Source organism: Jaculus jaculus, chromosome 13 (genome assembly GCF_020740685.1).
Source record: "Jaculus jaculus isolate mJacJac1 chromosome 13, mJacJac1.mat.Y.cur, whole genome shotgun sequence".
NCBI classification, from domain to species: Eukaryota; Metazoa; Chordata; class Mammalia; order Rodentia; family Dipodidae; genus Jaculus; species Jaculus jaculus.
In genome coordinates this window covers 27,209,856-27,227,988 of record NC_059114.1, presented here as the reverse complement: position 1 = coordinate 27,227,988, position 18,133 = coordinate 27,209,856, and the positions used below count along the sequence as shown (strand labels likewise).

The 18,133-nt window shown below is 46.6% G+C and overlaps 2 protein-coding genes across 3 annotated transcripts; one reads left to right on the top strand and one right to left on the bottom strand.

Moving 5' to 3' along the window:
* Window positions 1-757: 757 nt before the first annotated feature.
* On the top strand, window positions 758-14,435 carry Diablo (diablo IAP-binding mitochondrial protein). Of its 2 annotated transcripts, XM_045133157.1 has the most exons (6): window positions 758-851; window positions 1,301-1,427; window positions 5,080-5,211; window positions 8,858-8,968; window positions 11,175-11,271; window positions 13,672-14,435. In XM_045133157.1, exons 1-6 carry the CDS (start codon window positions 802-804, stop codon window positions 13,866-13,868), a joined length of 714 nt encoding a protein of 237 aa, XP_044989092.1. In that variant the 5' UTR covers window positions 758-801; the 3' UTR covers window positions 13,869-14,435. The 2 variants fall into 2 exon arrangements, with proteins under 2 accessions (XP_044989092.1, XP_044989093.1); XM_045133158.1 differs by lacking the exon at window positions 8,858-8,968.
* A 256-nt stretch (window positions 14,436-14,691) lies between these two features.
* B3gnt4 (UDP-GlcNAc:betaGal beta-1,3-N-acetylglucosaminyltransferase 4) lies at window positions 14,692-16,033 on the bottom strand. The gene is given in 1 exon segment (XM_004673343.2): window positions 14,692-16,033. A coding segment is annotated over 1 exon segment (957 nt). The 5' UTR covers window positions 15,750-16,033; the 3' UTR covers window positions 14,692-14,792.
* Between the last annotated feature and the right edge of the window lie 2,100 nt (window positions 16,034-18,133).

Genomic DNA, 18,133 nt, shown 5'->3' with positions numbered 1-18,133 from the left:
TTTTTGTTTTTGTTTTGTTTTTCGAGGTTTTTCCAGGTTGACCTGGAATTCGGTACTCTCAGGGTGGCCTTGAACTCATAGCGATCCTTCTACCTCTACTGGGATTAAGGGCGTGCGCCACCACGTCCAGCCCCGTATCTCTTTTTGAAGCCCAGTTCCGAGTGGGAAAATGAGGGCAACTTTTGCTTCAGAAGACAATGCGGAGAGAGCATCCAGTGGGTTTCTGAGAAAACTGGCGCTTTGGCCTTGCTACGGCGGGCGTTTGGTGTTGGAGGCCCGGAGCCATGCGGGCCCTCCAAACGTGGCTGGCCTGGGCCCAGGCGCCGCCGTCCGAGTGCTCAGGCTCTGGGGCTCTCCGCAGGGCGATGCCGGCCTCGTCTACCGTCCACGTGCTGCAGCTGCTGCGGGAGCTGCTGGCTTTCGTGCTCTTCAGCTACACGGTGCTCGTCGGGGCTCTGCTGCTGGCGGGCTGGACCACCTACTTCCTGGTGCTGAAGTGACAGCGCCGTCGCGCACGCGCACTCGCCCCGCCGCGCAGCCGGGCCCAGCTGCCGCTCGGGGCGCCACCCCGGCTCGCGTCCCGGCGTCCGGCCCCGGACCTCCGGCGGTTGGGCCCCGGGCGGCGGCCGTTACAGCGGTTACTTTGAGCCCCGACTCCCCTCCCCACCCCGATCCCAACTGCTTCCTCGGGTGGGGGCGTGGCGGCGGGGGCAGGTCCTCTCGAGGGGAGGCGGCGCTCCGCCCGCTGCTCGCTCGGTGCGTCACTTCCGGCGTGTGCGTCCGGCGTCCGTCCGCCGCGGGATGGCGGCTCTGAGGAGTTGGCTGTGTCGGAGCGCGGCGTCTCTGTTCAGGTAGCGCTGCGGCGAGGAGGGCGGCCGGGGATGGAGGGGAGGCGGGGCCGGCCTTGCTGGGGCGTCCCGCCACGCTCACAAGTTGGAGGACAGCTCCGCCTCCGTCCTCTGAAGCCGCGCTTCCTTTCTCGCGCCGTGGCTTTCGGTTACTCCGTCGCCCGGCCGGCCAGTCCGCCGTGAGCCCGTCCGCGCCTGAGGATCGCGAGGCCCGAAGGACCCGGTGCGGTGGCGCCGGCCAAGGGACGTTCGCCCCCAGGGCCTGGCCCGCGGACCGTTGGGAGCCGGGAGCCCGAGCTGAAGCAGAAGGCCCGCTGACTGCGCTGAGGCCATGTCCATTCCGCCCCCTGGAAGGCGCCCAGCCCTGGGCCGCTTACGTCAGCACCTAGCGGTCTGTGTGGGTCGACCCCTGCGAGTCCTAGAGCCCTTTACATTTGATTTCTGCCCTCTAGGTACAGACAGTGTGTTCCGGTCTTAGCCAGCGCGAGGAAACGCTGCTTCTCGGAACTGATAAGACCATGGCACAAAACCCTGGTGGCTGGATTCGGTGTGACCCTGTGCGCGGTTCCTGTTGCTCAGGTGAAGTACAATCATGTGACTCAGTGTTTCTTGCCTTGGTGAAGTAAGCATGGAAACTACTGTAGTTTCACAAGGGCTCCCCAGGATGCTGTGCTTTCTCTGTTGTACCTGCGTCGTCTTTGCAGAATTGAGCAGATATGCTAAAATTTCCATTCTCATTGTCTCATTTTGTGGAGACAGTAGTTATCAATTTTGGTGCCAAAACTAGGTCCTTTTCTCCCTGTCTCAGAATTGTGGAGCCAGTAAGACTGAACACCAGTTGAGCAATAAAGGAGACCTTTATTCTTGGCCAAAAATAGAAGTGGGAGATAACCTTGCAAAATGAACTTCTCAACCTTTGGGAGTTGAAAAGTCACACACTGTAAAAGAAATGAAAGGAAGAGATAGGCTAATAAGGAGGAGGAATATTCATGTATTTTCTGGGAATAGGAGGAAATTTCCAGTGAATTCAGGTACCACATCTTTTTGTTATTGTTATGGTCTTATGCTGTGGCAGTTGCCAATTGCCATGGCACTGAAGAGTGTATCATTTAACCAGAAGTGAGAGAGGCTCTGTCAGCCATCTTATTCCACCAGTTGAGGATAGCCCACCTAAGGATAAACTTCTGGCCTAGAGGCATTCTAGTCTCAAAGATAATGTTATCTTTGCCTCCCAAGGTCTGGGATTAAAGGCATGTGCACCACCATGCCTAGCTCTGATTCATTTCTTTTTTTGCCAACCAGGCTAGATTCATACACATCCCTTGCAGGAAGCAAATGTATTCTTTTTTTCTTCTTTCCTGAAGCCTTTGACCCTTCTAATCCTGTCCTCAGTATCTAGTCCCACCTCTTTAAAGACTTTCTAAGTACCTAATCAACAACCATCTTATCATTCTAGCCACTAGATAACTGTACTTCTGAAAAATCAAACAAAGCTTCTGGCAAGGTTCACTAAAGAAAAATTTTTACATGGGTTCTTTTTTACCAGTCTGCTTGCTCTGACATACTTCTAATGTCAGAATCACCTGGATCAATAGTAGTATTTACTGGATGTTCTGCCCATTCAATACTGCTACTGAGATGACCACCATAGCATAGTATTCCATCTCAGAATTCCTCAAAGTTGGGCAGTTGTTGGCGTAACCCTAACCCTGTCTAATCATCTTCAGAGTCTGCTTGTACCCAGCATACACTTGCCACTTTTCATAAGTTGATGGACTCCAGAGACTTTTCATCTTTTTCTGGCCATCATCTTTGGTGCTGTATGGATGCCAGCCCAGAGAAGCTGCCAAGATGGCTGGGCAGTAAGAAAGGAAGATGCTTCCACAATGCAAAGCTGTCCCTGGTTCCATAATTGTACTTTTTTTTTTTTAATCCATCAAGGTTTTTTACTCTTTTTAAAAAAAATTTTATTTATTTGAGAGTGACACAGAGAGAAAGAGGCGGAGAGAGAGAGAATGGGCGTGCCAGGGCTTCCAGCCACTGCAAACAAACTCCAGGCGCGTGCACCCCCTTGTGCATCTGACTAACGTGGGTCCTGGGGAATCAAGCCTCGAACCAGGGTCCTTAGGCTTCACAGGCAAGCGCTTAACCACTAAGCCATCTCTCCAGCCCATAATTGTACATTTTGATATTGATGTTAATCCCTGTGGCACTCATCTGAGCCAGCAGAACTATGAGAAAGGTATAAGTTTTGGAAAAGATTTGGCTTGGCAGCTAATTAGATGTGTGATTTGGGGGAGGGAGAGTTACATGACTGTTCTGAGCTTCATTTAATCATCTGTTAAAAAAAGAGGGGAGGTGGTGGCATACCCCTTTCAGACTAGCACTTGGGAGGCAGAGGTAGGAGGATTGCCATGAGTTTGAGGCCAGCCTGAGACTGACTACACAGTGACTTAGGTCAGCCTGGGCTGTATGGGCTAGAGTGAGACCCTACCTGGAAACCTCCCCCTGCCCCCCACACCAAAAACAAAATGATACTAAGATGGGCGTGGTGGCCATGCCTTTAATCCCAGCACTTGGGAGGCTGAGGTAGGAGGATGACCTGTGAATTTGTGACCAGCCTTGAGCTAGAGTGAGTTCCAGGTCAAACTGGGCTAGAGTGATACCCTACTTTGAAAAATAAAACAAAAAATAAAATGATACTACTTGGACTGTAATGAGGAATGAGTAAAGTTAGCATGTTATGAAGACAAGTTATAATGATAGTATGTCAAAATTAGCTTCTTCTTAGCGGTGTCATTCTTTTAGCACTTCATTGCAAGGTACATAATGAATATACTTAGTTGAGTGAAAGATTATCAAATTCTTGATTTGTTTATGTATCAAAAATACAGCATGGTGACACACTCATCTAATTCCAGCACTCGGGAGGCAGAGGTAGAAGGATTGCCATGAGTTCAAGGCCACCCTGAGACTACATAGTGAATTCCAGGTCAGCCTGAGCTAGAGTGAGATCCTACCTTGATAAACAACAACAAAAATACAGCATGTGGGCTGGAGAGATGGCTTAGCGGTTAAGCGCTTGCCTGTGAAGCCTAAGGACCCTGGTTCGAGGCTCGGTTCCCCAGGTCCCACGTTAGCCAGATGCACAAGGGGGCGCATGCGTCTGGAGTTCGTTTGCAGAGGCTGGAGGCCCTGGCGTGCCCATTCTCTCTCTCTCCCTCTATCTGTCTTTCTCTCTGTGTCTGTTGCTCTCAAATAAATAAATAAAAATTTAAAAAAAAATACAGCATGTATCAAAAATACTGCTTTCAACATACAGTTATTCTGGGATTTTATAATCTAAGTAGCAAAAATAAGACTGGATCATAAAGTCGTTGGTTCTGATGCAGCAGTTGAGAGGGAAAACAAGTCATTGATGACAGGTCATTGCAGTTGTCAGTATTCAGTCAAGATGGTCAAATTCCCATAATTCTGGAGTATATTGGGGATTTTGTTTGTTTTTGTTTTTGAGGTAGGGTTGCACTCTAGCCCAGGATGGCCTTAAACTCACAGTGATACTCCTACTTCAGCCTCCTGAGTGCTGGGATTAAAGGCATGTGCCACCACGCTCAGGTGTGTGTGTGACTTTTAAAAAATATTTTACTATTTTTGATTTATTTGACAGAGAAAGAAGGAGAGAATGTGCATGCCAGGGCCTGCAGCCACTGCAAACGAATTCCAGATGCTTGTGCCCCCTTGTGCATCTGGCTAATGTGGAACATGGGGAATTGAACCTGGGTCCTTTGGCTTTATAGGCAAATAAATGCCTTAACCCCTAAGCCATCCCTCTAGCCCTGTGTGTGATTTGATTTGCAAGCAGAGAGAGACAGAAGAGAAGTAGAGAAAATAGGTGCCCCAGGACCTCCATCACTGCAAAGAAATTCCAGATAATCTGCCTTTGAGTGTTGAGATTAAAGGTGTGTGCCACCACGCCCAGCTATGACTTTATAATTGTTTATTTGGGCAGACCATGAAAGTAAGTAGAAATTCTACCCTAAGATTATTTCCCTGAATTTTCTTACATTGCCAAAATACAGCCTCAAAAAAGTTATCCTAAAGAAGTATAATGCTGTTGTAGTATAAAACACTAAGTAGCCTGAGAATTGTTCATTCTTGGCTCTTCATACAGTTCTCATCTTGAGCTTTATTTTAGGTTGGAAGTTGAATGAAGATTGATTGTGTCTTTCAGAAATCGGAGCCTCATTCTCTCAGTAACGAAGCATTAATGAGGAGGGCTGTGTCTTTGGTAACAGATAGCACCTCTACCTTTCTCTCTCAAACCACGTATGCGTTGATTGAAGCAATCACTGAGTATACTAAGGTATGTCTTCTTTTGTGAAGTCTTTTATTTTCTTCACTGCCAAAGATTGAACCCAGTGTTAGGAAAGTGCTCTCCCACAGAGCTACAATCCTTGCTCCCCTTTTAAGTGTTGATTTTCTTTTTTTTATTTAAATTATTTTTTATTTTGATTTTTTTTCTCAATTTTTATTAACATTTTCCATGATTATAAGAAATATCCCATGGTAATACCCTCCCTGCCCCCCCTTTCCCCATTCTCCATCATATCCCCTCCCCATCTCAATCATTCTACTTACATATATACAATACCGACCTATTAATTATCCTCCTCCCTTCCTTTCTCTTCTCTTTATTTCTCCTTTTTAACTTACTGGCCTCTGCTACAGAGTTTTTTCCTTCTCATGCAGAAGCCCAATCATCTCTGGCTAGGATCCACATATGAGGGAGAACATGTGGCGCTTGGCTTTCTGGGCCTGGGTTACCTCACTTAGTAGAATCCTTTCCAGATCCATCCATTTTTCTGCAAATTTCATAACTTCATTTTTCTTTACCACTGAGTAGAACTCCATTGTATAAATGTGCCATATCTTCATTATCCACTCATCAGTTGAGGGACATCTAGGCTTCTAAGTACTTCTAAGGAAATGAGATGAGTCCTTAGGATATATGCCTAGGAGTGCTATAGCTGGGTAAGTGTTGATTTTCTAAACCAGAAGCTAGCAAACTATGGCTCACAACCAGTGGCAGTGTTTTTATTTTATTGAAATTTAGCTAGGCTTATTTGTTTATGTATTTTTTAAATATTTGTTTAGTTATTTATTTACAAGTAGAGAGAGAAGAGAGACAGATCAGGTGCACCAGGGCCTCTAATCATTGCAGATGAACTCCAGACACTTGCATCACATTGTGCATCTGGCTTACATGGGTCCTTAGGCTTTGCAGGCAAGCACCTTAACTGGTAAGCCATCCCTCCAGCCCTGTATTTTCTTTTAATTTTTTCATTTATTTTAGAGAGAGAGAGAAGGAGAAAGACAGAGAATATGGTCATACTAGGGCCTCTTGCTGCTGCAAGTGAACCCCAACATGCACATGTCACTTTCTGTGTCCAGTTTTACATGAACACTGGGGAATCAAACCAAAGTCAGCAGGCTTTGCAAGTGTTCTTAATCATTGAGGCTTCTCCCCAGGGCCTTTTTTTTTCCTCCTACCTCTGCCTCCCAGGTGTTGGAATTAAAGCCATGTGCCACCATGCCTGGCCCTTTTTTGTTGTTGTTGTTGTTTCTCCTTCCTTTCTGTTTTTTCTTTAAAAAAAATGTTTGAGAGAAAGAGGCAGATGGAAAAAATGGCACACCAGGGCCTCTAAGCTATTGCAAACAAAGTACAGATACATGTGCCACCTTGTGCATATGGCTTACATGGGTACTGGAGAATTGAGCCTGGATCCTTATGTTTCACAGGCAAGTGCTGTAACCACTAAGCAATCTCTGCCCTGTATTTTCTTTTTTCATTTATTTGAGAGAGAGGAAGAGACAGATAGAGGGCATGCCAGAGTCTCCAGCCACTGCAAATGAACTCCAGATGCATGCACCCCCTTGTGCACCTGGCTTATGTGGGTCCTAGGGAATTGAACCGGGGTCCTTAGGCTTCACAGGCAAATGCCATTTCCCCAGCCCCTGTATTTTCTTTTTAAAAAAATATAATTTTATATGCAAGGAGAGAGAATGGGTACTCCAGGGCTTTTTGCCACAGCATTAGGATATTCATTTAATAACTCTAGATTGTATGTCCCATTTTGTACATTTGGCTTGATGTGATTACTAGGGAATCGAACCTGGATTGGCAGGCTTTGCAAGCAAGCACCTTTAACTGCTGCTGAGCCATTTCTTCAGCCCCATGTTTATGTAGCTTCAGCAGAGGTTAAAGGCTTACAAACCTAAAATATTTTTTTTCTTTTATAAACTTTCTTTTTTATTTTATTTATTTAAGAGAGAGAGAGAGAGAAATAGGCAGGTAGAGACAGAGAGAGAGAGACAGAATGGGTATGCCAGGGCCTGCAGCCACTGCAAACAGACTTCAAACGTGTGTGCCCCCTTGTGCATCTGGCTTACGTGGGTCCTGGAGAGTTGAACCTGGATCCTTTGGCTTTGCAGGCAAGCGCCTTAACCACTAAGCCCTTTCTCCAGCCCATAAGCCTAAAATGTTTACTCTCTGGCCCTTTACAGAGAAGGTTGAGGGACAGAGGCCTGGAGATGTTGCTTAGTTGTTAGTATGCTTGTGTAGCATGCATGAGACCTGGGTTTGATCTCCAGCATTGCATAATATGGATGCAGTAGCACACATCTATAATCCCTACACTGGGGAGGTGGAGGCAGGAGGATCAGAAATTCAAGGCCATCCTGACTACATGATACCCTATCTCAAAAAGATCTTTCTATGTTTTCCAGGGATCACCACTATCCTCACCCTCTTTTTTTTTTTTTTTTTTTAGTACTTTATTTATTTTATTTATTAGTGAGTAAGAAAGAGCCAGATAGAATGGGCATGCCAGGGCCTCTGGCCACTGAAAATGAATTGCAGACACATGTGCCATTTTGTATATCTGGCGTATGTGGGTACTGCAGAATTGAACTTGGGTCCTTAGGCTTTTCAGGCAAGTGCCTTAACTGCTAAACCATCTCCAGCTCCTTGCACTCTTTTTTTTTTTTTTTTTAAACAGAGAAATCTTAAATATAACAACACGGTAATAAAGTGGGAGACAAGCTGATTGGGTTAAAAAGATAAAAGAGACTATATTGATATTCAAAATCAAATTTACTGAAGAACAACCAGGGTATTACTGTGCCTGTCTCTAGTCTTACCTACTCAGGAGGTGGATTCCTTCCTTGAGGCAGGAGTTTGAAGCCATCCTGTGTTAAAAAAAAAATCAAAACACTCATTTATTTTTACCTACATTTTTCCCTCAGTCTTTCGATTTTTCCTCTGCATTGTCTGTGTCTGAATTGCTAACAGATTTATTTTTAATTTTGCTTATAAGTGTATAATGTAGTATGCACGTGTATGCACCCATGCGGTAATCTACTCGACTGGCAGTATATCCTGCTCCATCACTCTTCCACCTTTTCTTACTTGAGCCGAAGTCTCATAGTGATTCCAGAGCTTGCTGTTTCTTTTCAGGAGCTCTGGCACTTCTCTGGTCTCTGCTCCACAGATACACATGGCCATATCCATCTATTTATGTGGGTCCTGGGGATCAAACCCAAGTGGTCTCAGGTCCTTGTGCTTGCTTAAGAAATCCTCTTGACTGATGAGTCATCTATCTCTTCAGCCCAACTAAGAAAAATTTTAAAAGACATGTTTGCAAGTCCAGATGCTAATGTCCTAGAGTGATGCTTGTACTTCATATAATAGTGCAATTTCAGTGAGCAAAGAACTAGAGAGCCATTAATGAGGCTCCACATTTTTGTTGTTTGATACAGTCTTGATATGTAGGTCATGCTCGTCTTCAACTTGCTCTGTTGAATGTGCAATTCTCTTGCCTCAGATTCCCAAATGCTGGGATTATAGGTGTGTTCCACCACCCAAGACTTTCATGCTCTTGAGATATAAATGTCACTGTTTCATCCAGTATGCTTTTTATTTTACTCAGTCTTATTTATTCTGCTTTTAGGCTGTTTATACATTAGTTTCTCTGTATCGACAATATACAAGTTTACTTGGGAAAATGAATTCACAGGAGGAAGATGAAGTGTGGCAGGTGATTATAGGAGCCAGAGTTGAGGTGAGCAAAATTGTTACTTCTTTTTGAAACTTTTTGCCAGGCATCATGGCATATGCCTTTAATCCCAGTACTGGGAAGACTGGGGTAGGAGGATGGCTTTAAATTCAAGGCAAACCTGGAGCTACTGCAAGAGGTCCAGGTCAGCCTAGACTAGAGTGTGACCCTGCCTTGAAACCAAAAAGCAGAATTACCTGTTCAGGACGACTCCTATTATATAATCATACCTTTCTGAACTTAAAAAAAATACACACACACACACACGTAGTGAAAAGTTTTATAGAGGGGCTGGAGAGATGGCTTAGTGGTTAAGTGCTTGCCTGTGAAGCCTAAGGACCCTGGTTTGAGGCTTGATTCCCCAGGACCCACGTAAACCAGATGCACAAGTGGGCGCACGCATCTGGAGTTCATTTGCAGTGGCTGGAGGCCCTGGCGCGCCCATTCTCTCTCTCTCTCTCTCTCTCTCTCTCTCTCTCTCTCTCTCTCTCTCTCTCTCTCTCTCTCTCTGCCTGCCTCTCTGTCTGTCACTCTCAAATAAATAAAAACATTTAAAAAAAAAGTTTTCTAGAGCCTTTTTTCCCCCTGGTTTTTTAAGGTAGGGTCTCACTACCTAGGTTGACCTGGAACTCACACTGTGGCCCTAGGCTAGCCTCAAACTCAAGTCTTTTGCCCAGCACTTGAGAGGTCAAGGTAGGATCGCTGTAAGTTTAAGGCTATATTGAGACTACAGAGTGAATTCCATGTCAACCTGGCCTAGAACAAGACCCTGCCTCAAAAAATTATTTTAACTAGTCCCTCTCCAACTTTAATGTCGCTTTACTTGCTTGGGTGAGGGGTTATTTACTGGAGGAGCAAGGGCAACCTAACATTGGCTGTTTCACTGAACAATATGACTCCCCCTCAGCAGCCATTAGTCACCATTAGCTCCTTAGGGAGAGTGTGAAGCCTCATGAACCCTTTCTCTATCTATGATGAAATGTTAATGGGCCTAATGTTGTACAGGAAACCACAGCTGCTATGAGTTAATGAACACTATTGCCATTTGTGTCCATAAGTCAGCATTTCACATAGCATTCTTCCCCTTCCTTCACCTCTCATGTTCCTTTTACCTCCTCTTCAGTGTCCCCTGAGCCTAGGAGGAGGTGATACAGATGTTCAGTTTAGCCCTGAGGATTCAACAGTCACTTGTTCTCAGCACTTTGACCAGTTATGAGTCTAATGCTGAGAGCTGCACTCTCTCTGAATATAAACATAAAGAAGGCAATTTAGCAACATGTCATTTTGCCAATTAATAGTAGGTTTAATAGATACCATCTAGGGCCTGTGACCAGGTTTAGAGTACCAGGCATGAGTTCCTTTCTGTGGAATGGATCTCAAATCCAATCAGAAATCAGTTGGTCACTCCCATTACAATTGTGACACTATTGTACCACTGAGCACATGTTGCCTGGCAGATCAGTACTCTGGTACTTAGGGTTTACAGCTGGGTAAGACCATTGGTGACCTTTATTCCCCAGCAATCTACTTAGTATCTTCCAGCTCAGGTCCAGCTTAATTTCTCTATGTTCTATAGCCAAAGTGTATGTTGTCTTTAGCAACAGGGACTTACCATTTAGTTTTGGTGGTCTCTGGAACCTCCTTAATTAAAAACCCATAGGGAGATATCCCGTACCTGGCACTGGGGTTTTTCATTTATGACTTCTGGGAGCAGCATTATCCTCCCATCTGGTAACTCCATTCAAACTAATTGTTTGTTCATTCATTTATTTATTTATTTATTTGGTTTTTCAAGATAGGGTCTCTCTCTAGCCCAGGCTGACCTGGAATTCACTATGGAGTCTCAGGGTGCCCTCGAACTCACAGCAATCCTCCTACCTCTGCCTCCCAAGTGCTGGGATTAAAGGCGTGTGCCACCACACCCGGCTATTCATTTAATTTTTATTTATTTATTTTTTTAATTTTTATTAGCATTTTCCATGATTTTAATTTTTAATTAGCTTACAAAGCAATAGGTTTCCATATGACTTTTTGGTTTTGGCTACTCCCTGCTTCCTCTGCCAAGATTCCTTTCTAGCTTCCTGGCTTCTGTAGATGTTCCTTGTTAGTCATTTCTGTTAGTGTTCCTCACTGGTGAGGTGTCTTCCTAAATCTTCTGTTTTTAAGTCCACTTACCTATGTTAAGCCTCTTCATGTTGTCTGGCACTCACAGATGACGTCAAAACAGCAAGAATATTTGAAGCTGGAAACCACTTGGATGACTGCAGTTGGCCTTTCAGAGATGGCTGCTGAGGCTGCGTACCAAACTGGTAAGTTCTTGTTTTGAAACACAAAAGAGGTGCTCTTTTGATCTTTCATCTAGCTGTTAAGTGCTGTCTTTAGGTTGTCAGTTGATAGACCCATTACAACTCTTTTTACTTATTTATTTATTTATTTTTGGATAGGGTCTCACTGTAGTTCAGGCTGACCTAGAATTCACTATGTATAGTCTCAGGGTGGCCTCAAACTCACGGAGATCCTTTTACCTCTGTCTCCCCAAGTGCTGGGATTAAAGGCATGCACTACCACACCCGGCCTTTGTTTTGTTTTTTTTTTTTTTGAGATAGTGTCTCACTCTAGTTCAAGCTGACCTGTAATTCACTGTGTAGTCTCAGGGTGGCCTTGAACTCACAGCGTTTCTTTTTTTCTGGTTTTGAGACAGGATCTCACTCTGCAGCTCACACTTAAAATCCTAGCAATCCGGGCTGGAGAGATGGCTTAGCGGTTAAGCGCTTGCCTGTGAAGCCTAAGGACCCCGGTTCGAGGCTCGGTTCCCCAGGTCCCACGTTAGCCAGATGCACAAGGGGGCGCACGTATCTGGAGTTCGTTTGCAGAGGCTGGAAGCCTTGGCGCGCCCATTCTCTCTCTCCCTCTATCTGTCTTTCTCTCTGTGTCTGTCGCTCAAATAAAAAAAAAAAAATTAAAAAAAAAATCATAGCAATCCTCCTGCCTTAGCCTCCCAAGTACTAGGATTACTGGTGTGAGCCACCATACCCAGCTTTTTTTTTTTTTAAGAGAAAGAATTGGCACACCAGGGCCTCAGCCACTGCACTCCACTTGCACCACTTAATGGCTATGTGCGACCTTGCACTTGACTCACCTCTGTGCATCTGGCTGATGTGTATACTGAGGAATTGACCCTGAGTCTTTAGACTTCACAGGCATTTACCTTAACCACTGAGCTGGAGAGTCCAGCCCCACAACCAGCCTTTAACATTCATATAGTAGCAAAAATGAGCACTCAGCTGGGCATGGTGGTGCACGCCTTTAATCCCAGCATTCAGGAGGCAGAGGTAGGAGGATCCCCATGAGTTTGAGGCAAACTTGAGGCTACATAGTGAATTCCAGGTCAGCCTGGGCTAGAGTGAGATAGTATCTTGAAACCCCACACACAAAAAAAAAAACTGGACAGATGCCTGAACAGTTAAGGTGCATGCCTGTGAAGCCTAAGGACCCAGGTTCAATTCTCCACGTCCCACATAAGCCAGATGTACATGGTGACACATGCATGTGGAGTTTGTTTGCAGTGGCTAGAGGCTCTGGTGCACCCATTATCTCCCTCTCTCTCTCTGTCTCTAGTAAATAAATAAAAATCTGAAAAAAAGAGCACTCTTGTAGACAAAACCAATAGAAGTTAGGCTGCACATTTCTAGAAAAATAATAAACTGATAAAACTACAGCCATGAAATCATTGTAAGGATTTCATTTTTACACAAACTATACAACTTAGTAATAGAATGACACTTGAGGTCATATGAGCCTTCACCTCTTAAATAAATAACAAAACCTGGAATCATAGTGACAGAACCAGTAAATCACTGCATGTTTGAAGCTTTGTGTTAAGCATTTCACAGATAATTTTAGTCCCCATAGTTCATTTGAAGTAGCAGCTAGTATCACCATTCCCACTGTAGCCAAAGAAACTATGCAACATCTAACTAACCATGGTGTAGTTAGGAAGTAGCCAGGGATTTGTCTTCTATACCTTAGTGCCTCCGCATAAAAAATGCAAAGGTTTATTTATTTATTTATTTTTAAATTTCATTTTTATTTATTTTTTTGAGAGAGAAAGAATAGGCATGTCAGGGCCTCCAGCCATTGTAAAAAAACAACTTTTTAAAAATTTATTTGCAAGCATAGAGTGTGGGAATTGGAGCAACGGGGCCTCCATCCACTGCAAACAAACTCCAGACACATGTGCCACTTTGTACATCTGGCTTTATGTGGGTACTAGAAAATTGAACCCTGGCTTGCAGGCTTTGCAAGCATCTTTAACTGCTGAGCCATCTCCCTAGCCCCAAGTATTTATTTAATATATTCTATTTATTTTTGTTTTTTCAAGATAGGGTTTCACTTTAGCCCAGGCTAACTTGGAGTTAACTGTGTAATCTCAGGCTGACCTCAAACTCTCAGTGACCCTCTCAGGGACCCTCTGCCTCCCATTTGCTGGGATCAAAGGCGTGCACCACCATGCCTGACTTTGACAGGTTTTGATTGATCACCGTGTCTTCACTGTCACCCACTCAGAGGCAGAGGGCTCTATATTGAGAAGTCAGGAAAAGTGACCCATGAAAACCTAGTAGACAGCCACAGAGTCTCAGGCTCTTCTCTTGTCATATGTCCTTTCTGTCCTTCTGTGTGCTGAGTGCAGTTGTCCCATCTTTTGACAGGAGCAGATCAGGCCTCTATCACTGCCAGGAATCACATCCAGTTGGTGAAATCGCAGGTGCAGGAGGTGCGCCAGCTCTCGCAGAAAGCAGAAACCAAGCTGGCCGAAACACAGACACAGGAGCTGCACCAGAAAACACAGGAGGCGGGGGATGAGAGGGCTGACCAGGAGCAGGACGCCTACCTACGAGAAGATTGAGGGCCAGCGCTCCCTGCCCAGTCTACCCACTCTGGGGAAAGCAGGGTTGGATGCCATCCACTTGTCACCTCTGCTCTGCACAAAGGGGACACGTTCTGCCCTGACCAGTTAGGCCAGAAGCCTTTGTGAACTATGAATGCCTGGTCCCTTTCTCTCTGGTCTTAGTCATTACTGGACCTGGTTCTTAGCCCATGGGCAGTGTACCCTGTTTAATATTGTATCCCCCTCAGCACAGCGGCTTTTTCTCACATTTATTTCACCAACCTGGGCCAGAGATGGGATGGGGTCTTTTCTGCCACATCCTTAATCCTTAAGTCTATTTAACCTCAGGTTTTAGCCTTACTCAGATTTTCAAGTATAACTTAGTATTTGCTCCTGCAGGATTAAGAGTTTGTGGAGCGAGAGGGAGCCTATCCTGTTTGTAAGATTTCCTCTAAGTGTTTTTATTGCTCTCTCTGATGTGGCGCACAGCTAAGGTTAAAGAATCTAGTGGATTGTTGAGGTCATGAATATAATCTTCTCCTGGTGCTCCCAGCAGGGTTTACTCTCAACACGTTTCTCATTGCATTTTCTCTTTGAGTTTTTCTTGTATCCAAAGGAAGAGAAATTGCTGTTTTGTTTGCTGGTTGATTTTGTGGTAGTTCTAGGGCTCATGTGGCCTCATTGCTTCATTGCCTAAAATAGTCCAAAGGTGCCTCTGGTTTTCCCTGTGGATTTCCATCAGCATTTGCTCCCATTCAGTACATAGTGAACAACTTCACCAGGTGTCAGTACTTTCAATCAGAGCAAAAAAATTGGAGGCATTATAAAAATGAAGTAGGCATTCCATGTAGACCAACAAGGATCAGTTTTTTGAGATTCTCAATTTTTTTTATGGTAGGAAATCAACAAAGTCCACTGTAGAACTATTGCTCAACCAGTCTCTCAGAGTTGGGGCCTGGGGGGAGCTGCACACTTGAGCCCCTCATCTGTCACCAGTGCCCACATGGTCCACATCTCTAAGGGATTGAGGCAATGTACCAGCAGCAGCCCTCTATATAGGCAAGGGTCTTGGGAGTGCAGGGGCTGCCAGATTCCAAATGTCTTGAAACCAGCATGGTGCATAGGGCTTACCTGCAGCTTCCTCAGACACATTCCCACCAAGACATCGTCAATGGGAAAGAGTTCTGTCTCCTCCATGACTGAACGGAGATGCCTCACAGTGGCCTGGGACATCACATAGCCTCCGCCTCCAGCATAGGGTGGATAGTAGGGAGCCCTGTACATGGACCGTGGGATGAAGTACTTCACTTTTTTGTTCCTATTGTGCACGGCCTGATGGATGACATCGCCCACTAGGAGGTTCTGAGCTGGATCCCAGTCATCCAGGAACTCCAGCACATTGGGGACATGAACAAAGACATCATCTCCCTTTAGTATGAAGTGGGCATGTGGGCAGGTAGCTGCCACCCAGCGTTGCAGGTGCAGCTCCTTGAGCGTCAGGTTGAAGAAGTCCTCAGTGAAGTCCCATTGGAGAATATCATCACACTGCCAACCCTCATAGGCTAGCAGCTGGGCTGGGGGTACAGGTTCTGCTACCCCAATAAGGAACACCAGCTTCACCTGTTTTCTCTTATCCCAGCTGCCAGCCCAGCCCCATGTGCTGCGAATGGCAGCACATCACTCCACATGACGGGGCTGTGACTTGATGGCTAGGAGCAGGAAGGTGTCCTTGGCACACCTGGAAGGCTCCAGCAAGATGGAGAAGTGTCGGCAGTGGCGATAGGCTAAAAAGAGGCGGTGATGGCTGGGCAAGGACAGGAAGGCACTAGCAATTGTGTGGTTGGGTGGGCATTGTCTGTGTTGTGGCCTTGGCTGCACCCAGAAGTGCTGACTGGTCATGGGGCCCCTGCTGGTGTGCCTGCCTTGTTCAGAAAGCAGGCAGCTGAGCAGCAGCCTGTACAGCAGGGCGAGGCCCTGTGGGGAGAGAGCACCAAGCTAGGCTCACCCGGGGCCTCTTGCCAGCCTCCAGAAGTGGGTTTTTGTTTTTTGAGACCGGTTTTCACTATGTAGTCCAGGCGGGCTGAATTGTGGCAAATCTGCCTCAGCCTCCCCAATGCTAGGATTATAGGCACAGGCCACTGGGTCAGGAAGGGATTTTATGCTTCTGTGTGTCCTGATACTTCCCAGAGCCCCACTCCAGAGAACAGATTAGTGTCTGCCCTTGTAGCACTCCCTTGCCTGCTGCCTTCCTCCCAGGGGGACGCCATCCAGGGTCTTCCCTCATGACTTGCAGCTATTTTACAGCAGAGATACAGTCAACATTCTCAAGTTTCTTTTTTTCAAGTCCAGTGCAAGCCCAACATGGTAGTACACACCTTTAATCCCAGCACTCAGGGGACGGGCCAGCCTGGGCTACACAGTAAGATCCCGCCTCAAAGAAAACCAATGCACTAGAGTCTGCCTGTTCTCTGACAAGACCTGTGTTGACTGTCCTAGTGACAGCACCACACACCGAACTACCAAACTTCAGTCTCACACCTTGTGGGAGTGGAAGGTACATGGTAGGACAGCAGATGCTGGTGGCCACTAGAGAACACTCCAACAGCCAGTGGTGGGTTTCTTGATGAACTTTACAGAACTAGGATTTGGGGCAAAAACACTGACAGAGCACAACTAGGAGGGAAGCTCGTGTCAGGAACCATAGCTTGGAGGCTACCCTTCTTCCCATCATCAAGTTCTCACACTCAGGAGGGCGAGGAAAATGGAATACACCACAGTAAGCTGCAAACAGCATGCTCTTCCTTTAGGCCCTAATGTTGGGATTGAAAGCATGTACCACCATACCTGGCTTCAAGCAAATTTTCAAAGGGTCTCTTGTAGCCCAGGTTGGCCTCAAGCTCACCATGTAACCAAGGATGACCTAAGACGTAGGATCATTCTGCCTCTACCACCGTAGTGCTGGAATTAAAGGTGCAGGCCAAGGCACCTGGTTTTTCTGTAGTAGTGGTGATCAACCCAGGGTTTCATGTGTTAGGCAAGCATTCTACCCACTGAGCTACATCACCAGCCCCTAGTACTAGTTCTTTAGCAGGTCTGACTGCATCCTTCCATGGGTTCAGATCCAACACCACACCCACATGCAGGATCCAGAGGTGCCAGCCCTCTGCCCATCCCTGCACAAGTGAAGCAGGCAGATCTTCATCTCCATTACATCTCCCCCATGCCTCAGGGTTTGGTTTTGTTTTGGGTATTTGGTGGGGGGGGGGGCGGTTTCAAGGCAGGGTTTCACTCTAGCCCAGGCTGACCTGCAATTCGCAGTGATCCTCCTACCTCTGCCTGCCGAGTGCTGGTATTAAAGATGTGCGCCACCACGCCTAGCTCCATCTTTCGGTTTTAACCGGTCTCCCTGCATCAACCCCATCCCTGTTGTCCCCAGAAATGTCTGGAGCATCTCTTCTAGTGCTAGTGATGCAGGCAAAACCGTCCCCACCTCACAGGGAACAAGCAGGCAGAAATTAACAGAATGGAGGGTCACAGGGCCTTGGAGCACGCACTGCGTGAAGAGAGTGGACAAAAGGCAGGAAGAGCCGAGTGTGGTGGCACACGCCTTCAATCCCAGCACAGAGGCAGAGGTAAGATCGCTGAGTTCAAGGCCAGCCTGAAACTACATAGTGACTTCCAGGTTAACCTGGGCTAGAGTGAGACCTTACCTCGAAACACCAAAAAAAATCTGGAGGAGCGCATACTATGGAGTGCATCTCCGCCAAAATGAAAGCAGGTGTTGCGGAGGGTTGAAAGGAGGCAGGGCGACCTACTGGAAAACTCCCATTAGGTAGGACGCAGGAGCGGGGCCAGCTCTTTGATTCCCACGTGTGAGAAATGAATCTGCGGTATGCCGTTGGGCCAAAGGGGGGTATTACTGAACAAGAACGGTTCAGAGAGGACGATTTGGTGGTTCTGCGCCGTGGACGGCACTGAAGTTCAGACTAGTGTGCTGCCAACCCGAACCTACTGCGAGTATCTCACACCCGCCCTCCGACCCTGAAAGTGCCATGCAACTCCCCACTGCACGGACGGAGCCCGCCCAGCCCCTTCTGCTAGCGGGCCCTCGGTGACCACACGCGACTGGGCGGGAAGGGGCCAAGATCTAAAGGGCTACTAGGGTCCAACGGGATTGCCGAGCCCCGGGAGGGGCTTCAGGGAAGGCGGCCCAGCTGGTCTGACCCACGGCACCCGGGCGCGGGGTGCAGAGGCCCAGGCCGGCAGCCCCTCGTCCCCTCACC